Source organism: Oryx dammah, unplaced genomic scaffold (assembly GCF_014754425.2).
Source record: "Oryx dammah isolate SB20612 unplaced genomic scaffold, SCBI_Odam_1.1 HiC_scaffold_6, whole genome shotgun sequence".
NCBI classification, from domain to species: Eukaryota; Metazoa; Chordata; class Mammalia; order Artiodactyla; family Bovidae; genus Oryx; species Oryx dammah.
Window position 1 is genome coordinate 5,937,227 of NW_024070190.1, and position 20,758 is coordinate 5,957,984.

The 20,758-nt window shown below is 40.7% G+C and overlaps 1 protein-coding gene across 2 annotated transcripts in view; it reads right to left on the minus strand.

The window, feature by feature from the left end:
* Window positions 1-20,758, minus strand: part of LOC120865405 (methionine synthase-like) — a 124,200-nt gene that overhangs the window by 64,886 nt on the left and 38,556 nt on the right. For both annotated transcript variants that reach the window (XM_040242682.1, XM_040242683.1), the window contains 4 exons: window positions 20,510-20,589; window positions 17,780-17,892; window positions 14,445-14,585; window positions 13,121-13,306 (listed from right to left, as the gene is read on the minus strand). In XM_040242682.1, coding sequence (XP_040098616.1) covers window positions 13,121-13,306; window positions 14,445-14,585; window positions 17,780-17,892; window positions 20,510-20,589 — 520 coding nt within the window. The remainder of the gene's footprint in view (window positions 1-13,120; window positions 13,307-14,444; window positions 14,586-17,779; window positions 17,893-20,509; window positions 20,590-20,758) is intronic.

Sequence of the window (20,758 nt, forward strand, 5' to 3'; positions counted from 1 at the left end):
GGCTTCCCAGGTAGTGCTCCAAGCCCTAAAAATGAACTCTTTCTTTGCTTTTCAGATCTTTCTGGAATCCTACTGTCCTAGATTTTCCCTGCCTCATCAAGTCTTTCTTCCACTTTCACCAAAACCTGTGAAAGACACTGAATCTTGCAAGGAGCTGGGTCGTCTACTGGCCCTTATATATCCTCAGTGCCCAGAGCAAGCACTTGGCAGATAGAAGAGGATTAAATATGAAAACCTTATTTGTCCTTTCTCCAGCAAACAGATAACATCAGAGAGAAAAATGAGTTACAGAAAAGAAGTTGCCCTGGATTAAGAATTGGGTAACTCACAATCAAAAATGGGCAAAAGATCTAAAGACATACCAATGGCTAAAAGGCACACGAAAAGATGCCCAACATTGCTAATTATTAGAGAAATGGAAATCAAAATTTGGAAATCAAAATACCTATGATGAGGTATTACCTCACGTCAGTAAGAATCAGTTCAGTTCAGTTGTTTGGTCATGTCCGACTCTTTGCGACCCCACGAAGCGCAGCACGCCAGGCCTCCCTGTCCATCACCAACTCCCGGAGTTTACCCAAACCCATGTAAATTGAGTCGGTGATGCCATCCAATCATCTCATCCTCTGTTGTCTCCTTCTCCTCCTGCCCTCAATACTTCCCAGCATCAGAGTCTTTTCCAATGAGTCAGCTCTTCACATCAGGTGGCCGAAGTACTGGAGTTTCAGCTTTAGCATCAGTCCTTCCAATGAACACCCAGGACTGATCTCCTTTAGGATGGACTAGTTGGATCTCCTTGCAGTCAAAGCGACTCTCAACAGTCTTCTCCAACACCACAGTTCAAAGCATCAGTTCTTCAGCACTCAGCTTTCTTTATAGTCCAACTCTCACATCCATACATGACCACTGGAAAAACCATAGCCTTGACTAGACGGACCTTAGTTGGCAAAGTAATGTCTCTGCTTTTTAATACGCTGTCTAGGTTGGTCATACTTTCCTTCAAAAGAGTAAGCGTCTTTTAATTTATGGCTGCAATCACCATCTGCCGTGATTTTGGAGCCCCCAAAAATAAAGTCAACCCCTGACTGACATCAGTCAGAATGGTCATCACCATAAAGTCTACAATAACAAATGCTGCAAAGGTGTGGAGAAAGGGGAACACAAACTGGTGCAGTCACTGTGGAAACTGGTGTGGAGGTTCCTCAAAAAATTAAAAATAGAGCTACCACATGATTCACAATCCCACTCTTGGGCATACATCCAGAGTAAACCACAATTCAAAAAGATACTGTTGGCAATTTGGACCAGATAATTCTTTGCTGTGGGGGGCAGCCCTGTGCTTTGTAGGGTTTTTAGCAGCATCCTTGCCCTCTCCTACTAGATGTCAGAAGGACATCCCCTCCCAACAACCCAGTCATGACAATAAACAAAAATTTGTCTAGACATTGCCAAGTGTCTCCTGGGGTGGCCAAATCACCCCATTTGAGAACTACTGGTTTAGAAGAACCACCAGTGACATAGCAGGTGAGGAGATCAGAAAGCAGACTCATCTGAATGGTCTTTATCATGAGCCAATGTCTCTTCACAGCTTTTCTCTAGAAACAACAGAGAGAGGCTGTTAGCTAGAAAATCCTACTCCACAAAGCCTAATACTATAGGCTGGATGAAGCAACACTATGTCTCAACAGAAGCAAATGAATCCACTCAAATCTCTCTCACACCAGATGCATTCCAGGCAACTGGGACCCTCGGCACTGGAGGTATGCCAACTGAATGTCATGCTATTATTTCTGAAGGACAAGATGAACACCCCAGGCATGGAGGTAAGACCAAACATGGGTTTGAGGCCTATGCTCCTCATATTCCTACAACAAACTCTCACCTCTGAAGGCACACTGGACAAGTCTCCTTCCTACAAAGAATTTAAAATACAATCCATCTTATAAAGAAAGACTAAAGGAGAGAAATACTCAACCATGCCATCTTAGCCAGAGAGGGGTGACCTCTCTATAGCCACTAAAAAGGAGTCTCTTGAAATGTGAAAATATACATCAGATTTTAACAAAACTCAAAGAGTCTCAGAGCAGAAAACTTGAGAATCAACTCCTTGGCTGGGGTCAACTACCTTCGGCAAAGTAAAAGTAAAGGTGATTTTGGTTTCCTAGAACTACTGGTACACATCCTACTGGAATATTCAACTCAAAACCAGTATCAACTTATCTGAATTTAATTAAAAAGTTGATGAAATAAAAATCTAAAAATTACTACCAAAGGAAAAATATTTACGAAAGGAAAAATAAACCAAAATCACAACAAGGAAACAACACAAATACATAGGAATGCTCTTGAGATTTCCTATTAAAGAAAAACTATAAAACTTGATTGAATAGTAACTGGAAAGACATATCATGTTCCTGAATGACTCCCAGATACAGATTCCTCATTATTTTCTAGATTGGGTGCTAAGTCACTTCAGTCGTGTCTGACTCTGCTTCCCCATGGACTGTAGCCTGCTAGGTTCCCCTGTCCATGGAATTCTCCAGGCACAAATACTGGAGTGGGCTGCCATGCCCTTCTCCATTTTCAAGATTAGGATTAGTTAATTTTAATCAATATCCTGAGTTTTATTTCTCTATAAATTAGAAAATTATTCTCAAACCACTTTAACATAGGAAAATGTGTTGAATATAATGAATCTTTTATAGGACAATACTGATTATCTTTTCATATGATCAGTATACACATGTATAAGCAAAATATAGTCTATTCTATTATGTGCTAATTGTACTTCTAAGAAACCTTACATAATCAAAAATTGTCATATAAAAACAATCATTTCAATCAGAAAAGGAGAATTCAATCTAGAAAGTGAGTAGTGATAGTTATTTTTCCCCACAGAAGTTTCTTACTATAGTTTATATATTATCACATAAGGAATTCCCTTAGCCCTGGCAGTGGTGAAGAATCCACTTGCCTACGTAGGAGACACTGGTTTGATCCCTGGTCCAGGAAGCTCCTACAAGCTGCAGGGCAACTGAGCCTCTGTGTTACAGCTACTGAAGCCCGGAGGCCCTAGAGCCTGTGCTCTGCAACGAGTGAAGCCTCACCAATAGGAGGCCCTCACACTGCAGCTAGAGAGTAGCCCCCACTGGTCACAGCTAAAAAGCTGGTGCATAGCAATGAAGACCCAGCACAGCCTAAAACAAATAAATACAGTCATAAAAAAATTTTTAAATAAGTTGATTTAAACTGCTAACATCGACCAAAAAAACACAGAAATGCCTCCTTATCTGCCTTCTAATCAAGAAGTCTCAAGGCCAGCTCTCTGTCATAGCTGGCCTTGATCTTGCTTTGACCTTGAGGTTGTCATCACAATACATATCACAAGCATAAAGCAAAGATAGCCATCATGTACTGGAACAACAGTGTGTGTGAATTCCTCTGCTTTATTTGGTTGCAACAGTGGTTTTCCATTTAAGAGAGCTTTCTACTTATAACGTGTGGTATCAGTCGAGCAAAGCAAATCTTGGTTCTTAACTGATTGTTACACTCAATAGCGTTGTAAACTCAATCGACAGAAGAAATGCCTTTGCACCAAAATACCTGCATTGTTGGTGCCTGAACTTTTCAACTATATGAATTTTTTTGCTTTGCTCTTTATAATTTTTAATACCACAGTTCTTCAATGAACATGTAAGTCTATAATCATATAGAACAATATTTTTAATTAGGAAAAGCAGTTTTGAAAAAGGCACCTTTAATTTCACCATCTCACTCTAACAATTATTCTCCTTTACAACATTTTCCTCCAAACTTTACCAAATGGAGTTTTTATGTAGCTGTATATATGCAGTGTCTATATAACTATTGTTTTATGGTTTTATTTATGCTGCTCCACAATATTCATAATTAATATTTAAATACTCTGAATAATAATTCAACAGACTGATGTAACATATGTTATCAATATCTACCCAATTGGGCATTGAGGTTATTATATCTTCAATAAAAAGCTAGCAAAAAATCTCTGCATATACAGTATTCTTATGCTGCTAATGCTTTTATTGGGATAACTTCCCAGAAATGAGATCATTATCTCAAAGGGTATGAACATTTTTATGTCTTTAGGTATTACAGGGTCATTCAAAAGGACTATCCCTGGAGAAGGAAATGACAACCCACTTCAGTATTCTTGCCTGGAACTGACAAGTCCATTGACAGAGGAGCCTGGCAGGCTGCAGTCCACAGAGTTACACGACTGAGCACACAGGCATGAGGGTAGAGTGAGATGGGTTTGTAGTAATAAACTTGGTAGAACTTAAAAAAAAAAAAAGGACTATCTCAATTTATGCTATACTCTACAATGAACAAGACTTTCTCTCTACCACTGTTATACCAGCACAGATTTTGATGATTTTTAAGTATACTTTTGCTAACTTAGTAAGGACAAACCATTACCTTAATATTGCCCTAATGTGTACTTTTCTCATAACTGGCAAGTCAAAAAATTTCTTCTACATTTGCTTTTTATTTGTGGACACATTCAAATCTAAATTGGGAACGCTTGTTCTTAGCCAGGATCAAGTACTCTGTAGTGGAGATAACACAGGATTTGGAAGCCTGTATCAGTTTTCAAACCAGGCAGGCCAGGGGTCCAAATGTGGCTCCGTTATGTCCCAGCCATTTGACCTTGGCTCACTGTAAAACAGGACGACAGCTACCCCACGTGGTTGCTACGAGGACTAAATGAGATAAACTCTGCTGGTGGTTTTCAGCCAGAGTATTCAAGAGAATCACCTCAAAGGCTGTAAAATTATTGAAGCCAGATCTTACCCCAGGCCAAATGAGTCAGAAACTCAAGGGGCAAAACCCAGGGCTATGTATGCTTTTTTAAAAGCACAGGCAGTGACTATCCTTCCCTGAGGGAACATTTCTGCTTTATACTCCAAGGAAAGCACCACATACACAAAGCACACAACACTCCACTCTCATTCTCAGAGTTCACCTTGCCTCCTGCTTCACTGAGAAAACAGAAGCACAGACTCCCCCCGCAGTCTCAGCTCTGCCTTCTCTCCTGCACTGTGAGCACGCTAACTCCCCCTCCCTGTGCAGACTGGCTGCAGGCCTCTCAGCCCACGAGGTCATGGGCCCAGCAAGTGCCCCCTTCCTCTTGTACATCAATTCCTCCCCTTCTCTCTACCAGGTCATGCCCATCAGCTTACAAAACCATGTGGTCACATTATCTACCTTCATACAGACACACACACACATTCATTCTTATTCTCACATGCATCCCTGGTTTCCACTCTATTTCTGTTCCCCTTTATGGCAAAATTCCCCTCAAAAGGTTTACATCTGCTGCCCCCCCATTCTCTGCAAGATCGCAAACTACTCTGTTTTCAAATCCAAGGGTAAATGCTTGTCTCTTCCTCCCTGATCTATCCACAGCTCACCATGCCCTTCGGAAAGCTTGTTCTTCACTTGGCTTCCAGGGGAACTCTCTCCTCTGGTTCCTCTTCTACCAAGGAAGCGTGTCCTTCCTAAGTCCTTCTGAAAGCATCCTCCCCTCTTCCTGACCATTAAGCACTGTGGCTCCAGGAGTCACTTGTTCCTAGGACCTCTTATCTACCATTGTTCCTTTGGTGAAGTCAGTTTCACTGCTTTAATTTTCATCAATGCACAAATAATTCCCAAGGAAGAGAATCTTATCTTCAAGCCAGACTTTGCCCAGGAAAACCAGACTCATCTACACAAGCACACACTTAACACACAAACATGTGTCCAAACACACACTTTTAGTCAACCCCATCCAAATAGGCTGTTCACCGTCCTTCTATCTCACCTGCCCAGGCCAAAAAAACCTAAAAATTTCCCAGACTCCTCCTCCTTTCATGGCTCACAACTTCCATGAAGGCAAATCCTACTGGCTCTATTTCAAATATATATGAAACAGACAAGTCCTCACATATTCTATTGCTCCCACCTTAGTCTCAGTCACAATCAACTCTCATCTGAACTACAGCAACAACCTCCAATGGTTCTGCTTGGTCCCCGCAGACCCTTCTCCACAAAGAACCAGAGTGGTTTTGAAATACAGCTCGGACTAGGTTCGCTCCTCTGCTCAGAACCCTTCAGTGGCTTCTCAGATCACTCAGGGGAAAAGTCCAAGTACTAGCGGAGGTCTCCAAGGCCCTACGTGATTTGACCTGAAGACTTTCTAACCTCATGTCCTCCTCCGATCACCTCTTCTCCCCTCTGCTCTGGCTCTACCGGCCTCCCTGTGGTTTTCAAACATGACCAGCAGGAATCTATCTCAAGGCTCCCTCTTCCCTACATTTTTACATGTTTCCCTTGGTTCCCTTCAGCTTTCTGCTAAGATGTCACCTTATCCATGAGGCCATCTCCAACCACTCTACATAAAAGAGCATCTCCCACGGTGGTATGCCTGTCACCCTCATTCTCTCCATATCCCTTCATTGTATTCAACACTACCCAATCCCAGGGACGGTGGGAGCCTGGTGGGCTGCCGTCTATGGGGTCGTACCAAGTTGGACACGACTGAAGCGACTCAGCAGCAGCAGCAGCAGCGCTGTGTGCATGTTATTTCTATGTTGTTTTCTTCCTTATTCCTTTTGCCCCCTAAGAACACAAATTGTGCACAGGAAGGGACTAGGTTTTGTTCCTTGCTAACTCCTCACAGCCTGGCACATACTAGGTGTTCAAGATACACTTGAAGGAATTAGAGAAGACATCTGCCTCCTTTAAACAGGCTGCTATATACATTTGAAAAAGAACATTTAGGTAACAAAAAAGAGCTCCTGGAAGAACATAAAATTCAAGAGAACATAAACATAAAACATGAAACTCAAGAGAAGATAAATGTAGATGTCAAAATCTCACAAATGTCAAAGTTGAAAAACTGGAGAGAAAAGGTAAAAAAAATTAGGCAATCTTTCCAAAACATCCAGTTTCTGAATAATACACAGGCCACGAGAGGCTAAACCATTCAAGGAAACTTCTTGCAACTGTGGCCATAAGTGTCCTGACTGACAGTGCCTACTGAGGGCTTAACACAATGAATGGCTCATGATCACGAGACTTCAGAAAACCATGGACACAGCAGATCCAAGAAACATCCAGAAAAAGGGTCAATAAACAAGCTTCATAAAAAGAATCAAGGGTTAGACAAGCACTAAGCTTCTCACCAGTACCAACTGAAACTACAAGACAATGGACCAATGAGTTAAAAACATAGAGAAAATAATTTCAGGCTTGTACTCATATAATTTTCAATTAAGTATAAAAGTAGAATAAAGCCATTTTCAGACACATAAGGCTTCAAAAATGTTTACTTTCGTGTCTTCTTTCACCAGAGGATGCACTTCGCTAAATTAGAGATTAAACCAAGTATGAGGAAACTGAAATCTAAAGAGCTATGAGAGAGGTGAAAAGAACTGTCAGGATGATGGGGAGGGACATATCACAGTGACAGCTATGCAGTCAGCCTCCTGAGCAACCGCTCCTGATTATGTCAGAAGTCTTGGAGGGAGAATAATTCAACAAATTAAAATGACAGTCTACTTAATGTGTCTGCATACATTGCATATTGGAAATTTATACAACTAGGGAATAGTTTGAAAATACATAAAAACAAAATAAACACAAAGGTAACTTCACAAAAAACCAACAAGATTCAGGAAAGGAAAAGGAATCATAGTATACTACCCGGCTCCACTTTTCCACTCAGTTCAGTTGCTCAGTCGTGTCCAACTCTTTGCAACCCCATGGACTGCAGCATACCAGGCCTCCCTGTCCATCACCAAGTCCCGGAGTTTACTCAAACCTATGTCCATTGATTGGTGATGCCACCCGCCATCTCATCCTCTGTCGTCCCTTTCTCCTCTTGCCTTCAATCTTTTCCAGCATCAGGGTCTTTTCAAATGAGTCAGCCCTTCGCATGAGGTGGCCAAAGTATTTCAGTTTCAGCTTCAACATCAGTCCTTCCAATGAACACCCAGGACTGATCTTTACAATGTACTAGTTGGATCTCCTTGCAGTCCAAGGGACTCTCAAGAGTATTCTCCAATATCACAGTTCAAAAGCATCAATTCTTTGGAGCTCACCTTTCTTTATAGTCCAACTCTCACATCCATACATGACTACTGGAAAAACCACTGCCTTGACTAGATGGACCTTTATTGGCAAAGTAATGTCTCTGCTTTTTAAAATGCTCTCTAGGTTGGTCATAACTTTTCTCTTGAGGAGCAAGCGTCTGTTAATTTCATGGCTGCAGTCACCATCTGCAGTGATTTTGGAGCCCCCCAAAATAAAGTCTGCCACTGTTTCCCCATCTATTTGCCGTGAAGTGATGGGACCAGATGCCATGATCTTCGTTTTCTGAATGTTGAGCTTTAAGCCAGCTTTTTCACTCTCCTCTTTCACTTTCATCAAGAGGCTTTTTAGTTCTTCTTGGCTTTCTGCCATAAGGGTGGTGTCATATGCATATCTGAGGTTATTGATATTTCTCCCAGCAATCTTGATTCCAGCTTGGGCTTAATCCAGCCCAGCATTTCTCATGATGTACTCTGCATATAAGTTAAATAAGCAGGGTTGACGATACACAGCCTTGGCATATTCCTTTTCCTATTTGGAACCAGTCTCTTGCTCCATGTCCAGTTCTATCTGTTGCTTCCTGACCTGCATACAGATTTCTCATGAGGCAAGTCAGGTGGTCTGCTATTCCCATCTCTTTCAGAATTTTCCAAGTTTATTGTGATCCACACGGTCAAAGGCTTTGGCATAGTCAATGAAGCAGAAGTAGATGTTTTTCTGGAACTCTCCTGCTTTTTCGATGAGCCAGCGGATGTTGGCCATTTGATCTCTGGTTCCTCTGCCTTTTCTAAAACCAGCTTGAACATCTGCAAGTTTACGGTTCATGTATTGCTGAAGCCTGGCTTGGAGAATATTGAGTATTACTTTACTAGCGTGTGAGATGAGTGCAACTGTGTGGTAGTTTGAGCATTGTTTGGCATTGCCTTTCTTTGTGATTGGAATGAAAGCTGACCTTTTCCAGTCCTGTGGCCATTGCTGAGTTTTCCAAATGTGCTGGCAAATTGAGTGCAGCACTTTCACAGCATCATCTTTTAGGATTTGAAATAGTTCAACTGGAATTCCATCACTTCCACTAGCTTTGTTCATAGTGATGTTTCCTAAGGCCCACTTGACTTCACATTCTACGATGTCTGGCGCTAGGTGAATGATCACACCACCATGATTATCTGGGTTGTGAAGATCTTTTTTGTATACTTCTGTGTATTCTTGCCACCTCTTCTTAATATCCTCTGCTTCTGACAGGTCCATACAATTTCTGTCCTTTATTGAGCCCATCTTTGCATGAAATGTTCCCTTGGTATCTCTAATTTTCTTGAAGAGATCTCTAGTCTTTCCCATTCTATTGTTTTCTTCTATTTCTTTGCCTTGATCGCTGAGGAAGGCTTTCTTATCTCTCCTTGCCATTCTTTGGAACTCTGCATTCAAATGCTTATATCTTTTCTTTTCTCCTTTGCTTTTTGCTTCTCTTCTTTTCACAGCTATTTGTAAGGCCTCCTCAGACAGCCATTTTGCTTTTTTGCATTTCTTTTTCTTGGGGATGGTCTTGCTCCCTGTCTCCTATACAGTGTCATGAATCTCCATCCATAGTTCATTAGGCACTCTGTCTATCAGATCTAGGCCCTTAAATCTATTTCTCACTTCCACTGTATAATCGTAAGGGGATTTGATTTAGGTCATACCTGAATGGTCTAGTGGTTTTCCCTACTTTCTTCAATTTGTCTGAATTTGGCAATAAGGAGTTCATGATCTGAGCTACAGTTAGCTTCTGGTCTTGTTTTTGCTGACTGTATAGAGCTTCTCCATCTTTGGCTGCAAAGAATATAACCAATCTGATTTTGGTGCTGACCATCTGGTGATGTCCATGTGTAGAGTCTTCTCTTGTGTTGTTGGAAGAGTGTGTTTGCTATGACCAGTGCGTTCTCTTGGCAGAACTCTATTAGCCTTTGCTCTGCTTCTTTCTGTACCCCAAGACCAAATTTGCTCTTTACTCCAGGTATTTCTTGACTTCCTACTTTTGCATTCCAGTCCCCTATAATGAAAAGGACATCTTTTTTGAGTGTTAATTCTAGAAGGTCTTGTAGGTCTTCATAGAACCGTTCAACTTCAGCTTCTTCAGCATTACTGGTTGGGGCATAGACTTGGATTATTGTGATATTGAATGGTTTCCCTTGGAAATGAACAGAGATCATTCTCTTTTTTGGGACTGCATCCAAGTACTGCATTTCGGAGTCTTGTGGACTATGACGGCTACTCCATTTCTTTTAAGGGATTCTTGCCCACAGTAGTAGACATAATGGTCATCTGACTTAAATTCACCCATCCCAGTCCATCTTAGTTCACTGATTCCTAAAATGTCAACGTTCACTCTTCCTGTTTGATCACTTCCAATTTGCCTTGATTCATGGACCTCACATTCCAAGTTCCTATGCAATATTGCTCTTTACAGCATTGGAGCTTGCTATCATCACCGGTCACATCCACAACTGGGTGCTGTTTTTGCTTTGGCTCCGTCTCTTCATTCTTTCTGGAGTTATTTCTCCACTGATCTCCGGTAGTATTTTGGGCACCTACCAACCTGGGGAGTTCATCTTTCAGTGTCCTATCTTTTTGCCTTTTCATACTGTTCATGGGGTTCTCAAGGCAGGAATACTGAAGTGGTTTGCCATTCCCTTCTCCAGTTTTGTCAGAACTCTCCACCATGACCCATCCTTCTTGGGTGGCCCTACACAGCATGACTCATGGTTTCACTGAATTAGACAAGGCTGTGATCCATGTGATTAGATTGGTTAGTTTTCTGTGATTGTGGTTTTCAGTCTGTCTGCCCTCTGATGGAGAAGGATAAGAGGCTTATGAAAGCTTCCTGAGGGGATAGATTAACTGAGGGGGATACTGGGTCTTGTTCTGATGGGCAGTGCCATGCTCAGTAAATCTTTAATCTAATTTTCTGTTGATGGGTGGAGCTGTGTTCCCTCCCTGCTATTTACCTGGGGTGGAGGTAATGAAGATACTGGTGACCTCCCTCAAAAGATCCCATGCATGGACTGCTATAGTCCATGCCCCCAACCCTGCAGCAGGCCACCACTGACCCACTCCTTCACTGGAGACTCCCGGACCCACCCCAGACACCCACAGGCAAGTCCAGGACAGTCTCCTGTGGGGTCACTGTTCCTTTCTCCTGGGTCCTGGTGCACAAGCTTCTGTTGTGCCCTCCAAGAGTCTATTTCCCAGTCCTGTGTAAGTTCTGGCAGCTCTAAGTACTTTTACACTACTTAATATAAGTGCCCAAAATAGTTACAACTGAAATTAACTATATTGGAAGGATGGGGGGATAAAAGCAAAGATACATGGAGTGGAGGTAGAGGATGATGAAAAAGTCAAGTTCTTAACCACTAGATCAGCAATAAATAATAACTAGAACTGGAATTTGAAGATGAGGAGGTAAATGATACAAGAATCAGTTAAGTTGTAAGCAGTTATCTGGGGATCTTGAGGCTTAGGGCTTTTGTTTTTCATAAAACAATATATGTTTTATGTTTTCATTAAAAAAATATGTCTCTTTAACTATCTACATAGTCAAACCTTTGGTAAAAAAATAAAAATTATGTCAACTGGCCTTACCACACTTAACTAGCAGCAGCAGATGACTTTTCAGAAGGAAAATTTAACAATGTATATCAAAAATGTCACATGAACACACTCTTTCACGTAGCCATTCCACTTTTACGAACTAAGAAAATCACTCTACAATGGAAAATCGAATGCATGACTTAGGATATTCATTGGCTATTTTGTGTTTCTTTTTCTAAAAATTGATGCTCATTTTCTTTGTTCATTCTTCCACTGACTTGATAGGGGTATTTTACTCTCTGATTTATAGAAACTCTGCATATTAGGGTTATTAACCCACTGTTGTAACTCATGCTGCAAATAAAACAGTACCTTTTGTCATACAAAGTTTTACATTTTTATATAAATAGGTCTATCAGTTTTATTTCTGGCTTCCGAAATTTAGATAAATATTTTCCCACATATTCTTTGGACTTTTTTTTTTTTAATTTAGACCTTTAATTGATGTATATTTTATTTTGGTATATGGTGGGAAATTGGGCTCAAGTTTTATTTTCTTCTAAAATCATAGCCAGTTATTCAACAGCATTTATTAATTCCTTTTTCAACTGATGTAGTGACTACTATATAATCAAATTTTCATATCTAGATAGATGTAAATAGGTGTATACACACACACACACATATATATATACAGACATATATACGTATATATAGAGGCAGACCTTGTTTTATTGTTCTTCATAGACACTGCATTGTTTTACAAACTGAAGGTATGTGGCAACCAAGTATTAAGCAAATCTATTGATACCACTTTTCCAAAAGCATTTGCTCACTTCATGTCTGTGTCACATTTCGGTAATTCTCGCAATGTTTCAAACTTCTTTTTTATTATTCTACTTGTTGTGGTGATCTTTGATGCTATACTATAACTCCCTGGAGGTTCAAATGATAGCAGTTTTCAGCAATAAAGTATTTCTAATTAAGGTATGTACTTTTTTTCTAGACAATCGATCTCTGGGTTGGGAAGATTCCCTGGAGAAGGGAATGGCAACCCACTCCAGTATTCTTGCCTGGGAAATCCATTGACAGACGAGCCTGGTGGGTTATAGTCGAAGGGGGTTGCAAAGAGTCAGACACGACTAAGCAACTAACACTTTCACTTTCAATGCTATTGCACACTTAATAGACTATAGTATAGTGTAAACATAATTTTTCTATGTATTAGGAAACCAAAAATTCACGTGACTGGCTTTCCTATGATATTTGGTTTATTGCAGTGGCATGGAATGGAACCCACGGTATCTCTAAGGTATGCCCATGTGTGTGTACACATATGTATGGTACATACAGTATACACATCTGTTTTGGACTCAGTTCTCTTCCACTGCTTTAAGCCACTGTGTAACACAGTGAAGCCAGATCAAAAGAAATCACTCACCTGTCCTTCTTCATCAAAAGCCATAACCACCACGGCAGCTCCAAACTTCTTAATCTTTCTGGCCTTCTCCAAGAAGTCATCCTCGCCCTCCTTCAGGCTGATGCTATTAACAATGCACTTCCCCTGGCAGCACTTTAACCCAGCTTCAATCACAGCAAAATTGGAAGAGTCAATGCACAAGGGCACCTGAGTACAGAAAGGCAAGATGATCACAGAAAGACAGCAAGTCACCACAAATCACCTTCCAAGGACCCTCATATATTCCCTCTTTCTCCTTTAGGGAAACAATATACAAATAACAGAGATAGGATTTTAATCTTATTCTTGTTCCTAAATACCAAAATATTTGGAGTAATTCCAGTCTAACAAGAGACCTCATGTGTGGGCCAGAAACTGGTAACTCAAAAGATCATAGCTAAATATCAGACTGAGAGCACAGAAGTCATTTCACTGGGGTCATTTCACCCCCTCTGATTCTGATTTTAAACAGGTCATTTAGCTTCTCTTCACCTTAAATTCTCAAAATATTTACTCCCAGAGAAGCCTTGAGGCTTTTAAGTGCAGAGCTTTAAGACACAAGTGAAGGATGGGTTGATGTAATTCAGTGCTTACCACACGACTTCTCCCTTAAACATCTGCTGAAGCTTAACAAAAAAACGACAGCCCTAGCTCTTAAGGCTCTAGGAATTGTCCTTAAAAGAATAACAAAAACAAAAAAAAGTCAAAACTCACTCCTCATCACACATTCAATTGTAAAGAAATGAATATTTTTAAGTTTTTAGAACCCATCTAAAATTTTTGAAAAGTTTGACACAAAAATTAACTTTCATCTTAAAAAACAAATGTAAAAGCTGACATTAATACTTCAATTTAATCTTGTTTTATGATTTTGTCTTACTCTGATATGCCTAAAAAGGTCCGTTCTTCCTGCAATAAGGAAGGACTATCTGATATCTGAGTTCCCTAGTCTGCAGTGGAAACAGAACTAATAATTGGTAGGAACAGGTAAGTATATCCTTCAGAGACATGAAAAGTTAGTTCTTAGGCTATTCAGACATCAGAGGAAATTCAATACTCCTTGTGACCAATTCCAGAAGCCTTGCAAACAGTCGCACTACTGTCACATCTTTCTCTCTGAAGTCTGGTTTATATTGAAAGGCTGCCATTATGTGAGGAAATGAACAATCAGAAACCACTGGGCTTTCAACGCAGTACAACAGAACACCAATGTATAAGATGACAGACAAAGGGAAAAGTGACAAAGTCAATGAGCGACAGAGCAGCACATGTAAATTCCCCTTGATGAATCGAAGTTCCATACAACCTTGGCAATGTCAGGCTCGGAAGCAATGAAGTTGCAGAATCTGGTCATTGCACTTGGACCATCCAGCATGCCATCATCCATGTTAATATCCAACACCTGGGCTCCCATTTCCACCTGCATTTTGGCAACGCTCAGTGCTTCCTGAGGAAAGAATTCAAGAGGAAGCAGTGTCAGGACAGGGTGACTCAAGAAAAGACTGACAAAAGTAGTCCTTCACCATCCCAGGCAGTCCCTTCTAATTCCACTTGGCTAGCTAGCCAGCCCCTCACCCTCCCACCCCCTGACCCTGAGCTGCTCTCAACCATCACAGATGAACCTTTCCTAAACATCTCTTCCATCACAGTTCATCACTCCTCAGAACCCACAGAGGCTCTGATTCCTCCCATAAAGAACCTCCGTCCCTCAGCATGGTGTGCCCCATCATCTTATCCAACTCAACATCCCCTGCCAAACCCTGGCACCCTTCACCCAGCTAAATCCGCTTCTACCTCTGTGTCACACACATTGTTCCCTCTGCTTCAAATACAATCACCTCCCTTTCTATACTATTTAAGACCCAGTTCAAGTCCCACCTCCTTCAAGAAAAGCCATTACAGAAACCATCCAAAACTTATCTAACTCTTCAATATTCACCAAATCACGCAAAGCATTCATTGCAGGCTACTGACAGCAGTTACATGAAATATAAGTTAAATTTTTTTATGCTAAAAGAATTTTCAAATCCATTAATACCTTACTATACACTGTAAATCTCCAAGTACAAAATGCAATACACAGCATTTCCCACTTATGATCATTTAAGGAATATCCTCTAGGATCAGCGTTCCAGAGAACATACTTTGGAAAACACTGCTATTCCACAATGACTGGCTGCCTCTAAACATTTGCAACAATTATAAACATTATCACATGGTATATGATATTACCATTTCCTCACGGTTTCACAAATATGGGCTTATTCTCTGAAACGGATTTTAAGCATTTGGAAAATTGAGAAAGGTCTTATGTATCTACCATTCTTGTTTGAACAGTGATAGGCAAAACAGATGTGTTCAATAAAGTTTTCTAACTGACTGGTAGAGACTTTAAGTCTTTGTTGTACGTTTCATAGTGTAATAAAATAAGCAGGGATAAAATCAACAGTAGATTCTAATATTGTCCTAATTTTTTCTTAGCCAAAGAAAATCAAACAGAAATTTTTAGCAATCATAAGAGGCATGAGACCCTCTGCCACAGGCCACGAGGGAATTCCATTCACAATGATCCAACATTACACAGAGAAAAAGGGTTGCAGTAAGATTCAGCAAATCAAAAAGTGTTTTGGTATCAGCAATACATTAAATATCATAAAGAATAAAAAGAAGCATAAATCATAGTCCTTGTTCCTGAAGGGCTTACATCTAGTTGAGGGCACATGACAGTCATAGGAGAAGCTCTGGACACTGCCATACAATGTGAGAGTCAAATGTCCTGCCTAAACACCTGGAAGGGCGAGATCCCTGAGGACTGAAGAGAGAAAGCTACCTGAGAGGGAGTGGCTTCAGCTGCCCCTGGGAAACAAACTGGAGGAAGCAGAGGGGAGACAGTAAGCAGTGACCTGTTTAGACCAGAGGTCAAAAGACACAAAACAGAGACGCCAACGCCTTTCTACACCAGAAGAGCAAGAGAATAATAGCTCAGGGGTCCAACTTCCCACACAGGCTCCAAGGGATGAATGATTTGTTTAAAGAGGTACAAGTTGAGTGAACAGACTGGACTGGACCTTCTCTCAGGTCAGTGCTCATTCCCGTAACCAGAGAACCTTGAGGGAGCACTATATAGGGGAACTGGAATCCAGCGAGGAGTCATTCCTCCCCACGCACTTCCTACTTTCCAGCCCCATCCCTGCTGAGACAGCAGAGCGGTGAAGGGTATGGGCTTGGAGGACTTGGGGTCTAACATTCACTTGCTGTGAAACAACAGGCGAGTGGTTTAACCTCCGCCAAACCTCCAGCTGGACATCTGTAAAATGGGGATGATAATAACACCTCTCTCACAGGTCTGAAAAGATGAAGTAAATAATGCCACAAAGCGCTGAGCACAGTGACAGGCATGTAGTAAGACCACTCCCACTTGCCTGCTTCTTCCTAAAATGCTGTCTGCTCTCAGTAGCAACTTTATCAAATCTGAGACTGAACAGGACACCACAGAATGGTTTTAATTATCAAAACAGAGAGAGAACACCGCCACTCCAGAACTCTATACCATCATGAACGGTCATAGGGATTTCATAAGAGTAGACATCAATGAAGGCCTGGAGGCAGAAGAAAGCCTCCTGGAACATTCAGATGATAGATCAGGACAGAAGGCAGGTTGGTGTCTAACTGGAGAGAACTGGATGATGGCCTAGGGAGTTTGGGTTGAATCCCATGTGCAAAAAAAGCCACCCCATGAAAGCTTCTAAACTTGGGGAGACCACAGCAGCAGGACGTGCTGGCTGAGTAGTAGCAGGGATGAAGGGAAGAGGACAGATGGGAACCGTCAGGAACCATATAACCATATAACTGAAATACCCACAGAGCAGACCTCCATGGGACACCACAGAGCACTCATTAACACATTCATAAAGGATGATAAATGCACACTTTCTCTGTGACTAAAACTAAGTCTACTTTGATACTGGTTGCTGGAAGATCTAAAGGTTTTTAAAATCTTAAAATGAGAGAAGGTTAATGAAAAAAATAAAATCATTAAAGCCCAGATCAGATTCCTTCATGTTTCAACTTCATATTTGCATAAGAAAAAAGAAGTCTGTCCATGATGGGCTCTCTCTGGATTAAATTCTGCTCATTCATAGAGTGATCAAGTTTAAGAACACTAGGGCAAAACTTTTCAAGGCAGGGCCTATTCTTTGTGTTTGCTTGTTTATTGTAGTTTACAGTGAATAGAATCAATAATACCATGCTGGTCAGTATCTGATGTGGTCATGAGAATATAAATAGGAATTATCTTGGCTTTCGGTTTCTTTAAAGGATTTGTGAGAAGTTGAAATGAACAGTATCTTCAAACTTTTAAAATTTCACAATTAATAGAAACAGCTAGAACCTGGGTCTCTCCCATCTCATCCCATTTCATACCTCGAGTGCATTTTTTTGACAAATATCAACAAGAGCAGCTTTGGTTTTTCGAAGCCTCATCCTCCCACCGGCCCGCCCGGCTGCAAACACACTTTACCATTCTCACACTGTCTAGCAGCTCTGCTAACAATGCTATCAAAGGCAGAGCAGCTTTGTTTACATGCTGTCTCAGCCAAAATACATGGCGGATGACTCAAGGGTCTTATTAATGATGCTCACTTCATAATTTCCTGCCATGATGAGTTTAGCAAACCTCCTGGATCCTGCAACGTTACAGCGCTCTCCAATGTTAACAAAGTTGGTGTATGGTCCAATCCTGAAGGGCTCTAGACCTTAAAAGGAGAAGTATTTTGAAAATTTTCTGAAAATACATGTAACGACAAGAGACAGAAAACAAATGTTGTCATAAGATAGAAAAGAAGTTTCTATGCCATATCCCATCTAACTAGCTTGGCATGACCTTTTCCCCTATGGATATTTAAACACAGGACAAGTCTCTATGTTTACCACGAGAACTCTCAAAGGAAGAAATATTTCAGGGTTGGAAATTGCAAATTTCTCTAAAGAGCTGAATCATAACCAGCTCTGAGTAACAAAGCAAAATTATCATCATATTCTTATGTAACCAAGAGTCTGGGGCAAAAACCATGAGGTTAGAATCTAAAGGAATGCTCCTCAGCTGTCCCTTCAGACACTGGCTCGAAGCCAGATGGAGCAAGCTTTTTTAATCCCACCAACAGTGTATTTAGAATTTTATCTCATCTCTTTGATCCAGAGGCCAAGAACCAATAATCAGCAAGGCCAGACAGGGTCACAAGGAAGGACTCGGGCTGAACGCTGGAAGACAGCTGACCCTGGGCGAGCCACTTAGGCTTTTTGCTCCTCCTTCCTTGTCAAGGAACAATAACATCTCCCTGTTAAAGGCTGATTTAGGGGCAAATATCAAATAATTACTGTGGATATGTTACACTGAGGAAAAAAGCAACATGCAGTATAAAGTACTACGAGAGGAAATGACCTTTAACTGTTTTTGTTCTACTCTTAATATTTACAGTTTTAGGAGCAGAAGCCTTGCTAGATGGTCACAGGCAGGCTCTGGGGACAGTCAGCCCCGGGATGCAAGCCCTGTACAGCCATTTTAGTCAACACCCCAGGGGACTTGTCTCAGAGGCTTGAGCTTACCAAATGGCTTTTGTTCCCTGACTTGGAAGACTACCACTTCCCAGTTTGGGCCCGTGATTTCCTTCTCCATTGGTACCATCCTCACAGCCTCATTCCCCCATGCCAGCCTCAGAGCATCCCTGATCTTTAGTTAGAACCCAGAGTTCCCAGGGCACACAAGCAGGCTGCTAACATTTAAATGCTGGAGAGGCCCTGCTGCATTGCTCTAAAAGTATTTCACACAAAGCACTTCTGATTTATTATGAATGTGAAGCATCTGACAGAAAAACTATATTTATTCTCAAGCCTGCAATTTATAAAAGAACAATTAAAAAGAGTATGTTTGATGTTATTCTTCTAAAATCTGATTGAAGGTGGTTTTTTAAAACAATTTAGAAATAGCACATGAAATTCAAATCAGAAGAAAGAATTCTTTCATTCTTACATATATAAACTCTTTTTAAAAATCATAACTAAATGTTTATCTCCTATTTCAACTGTGGCAAAGGTTAACCATCTTAACTTAGTCCTTGGCTGAAGTGGTTCAGATGGTAAAGAATCTGCCTACAATATGGGAAACCCAGGTTTGATCCCTGGGTTGGGAAGATCCCCTAGAGAAGGGAGTGGCAACCCACTCTGGTACTCTTGCCTAGAGAATTCCGTGGACAGAGGAGCCTGACAGACCACAGTCCACAGAGTCACGAAGAGCTGGGCACAACTGAACAACTAACACTTTGGCCGAAGTAAGATCTAAGGATGAAATAAACTATTCCACCACACTTCTCTCTGATAAAAGCCCCTTTTTCTGGGTAGGGGGTGCATCATAAATCACAAATCCCTCTTCTTCTAATTTTATCCTATCTTCTGGAGAATAAAAAGGAAAAAAGGGTAGACTGAAGAGGTATATTTTTAACTCAACTTCATCTCATTCATTGGGATTAATTCTATGCAGTATGTTCTGAGTGAAAAAAGTAGGTATTACTTTTACTGTAACTTGTACTTCATTTCACTTTTCTTAGGAGAACATATGGAACAAAAATACATCAGTTTAGAGAAATGTTGAATTCTCAGTTAGGGGGCATAATTCCTCGTGTGTGCTATCTGCAGGTTCTCTAAGAAACTGTATACACATTTTCCTTTTTGCTTAAAGATATTTTAAAGAATACAACATTAAAGTGTTGTGCGAAAAATATAAAATTTAAAGCCTTTTTTCTAATAGTTGGCATGATAACCTATTTTACCAACACTCTTTTGAACACTAAAGCTTATTCTGAAAAAGGGAAGCTGCCTACCCCACAGGGCTATTGAGAACAAAACAGAATAATACATATTACAACTCTTTGCAAAGTCCTGAACACATACTCAACATAAGAAGAGCAGGACAATAATATTTTAGAAGCACATAAAATTTTCTAGGAAGAGACTACCATCATTAAAAAAACCTTGAGCCTGGACTAGATTTTTTAGCAACTAGCAGCAAATCTGACAATTAAAATTGTTAGGCTGTGGCCCATGTACATTTTCAAAGCAGGGCACACTAATTCTGACCAAGGGCACTACCTGTCCCTTCCTTCACCTTTCCCTGAAGTATCTTCCTGCTCCCATCCCTAAAAAACACAATAGGTTCTTTGCCAGAACTAATTTAAGTGCCAAGAAAAATACATAGTCTTCTTTGACCTAATAAACAAGTTCCTTGGCCTAAACATCACTAACATGTAGAATAAACATACAAACTTAGTCTACAAACGATTTCTGAAATTATAAAAAAGTCACATCGTCACGACTTACCAGACAGTAGCATATGCCCTTCAAAAACAGTGGCAGGTGGAACTCTAGGTTTACAGGTTTTCACAGCTTCAGCAATTTCTCTGAGTTAAAAGAGAAAACACAATATCCATTAACTCAGAACAAAATTCAATTAAGCTGATTTCCAGCTATGACATTAAGTCTGTTTAACATAATTATATACCTAGTTCCAAATGTGCAGCAGCAATTGTGCCTTTTAGTTTTCTCAGTAATGCATAAAATGAATCTATA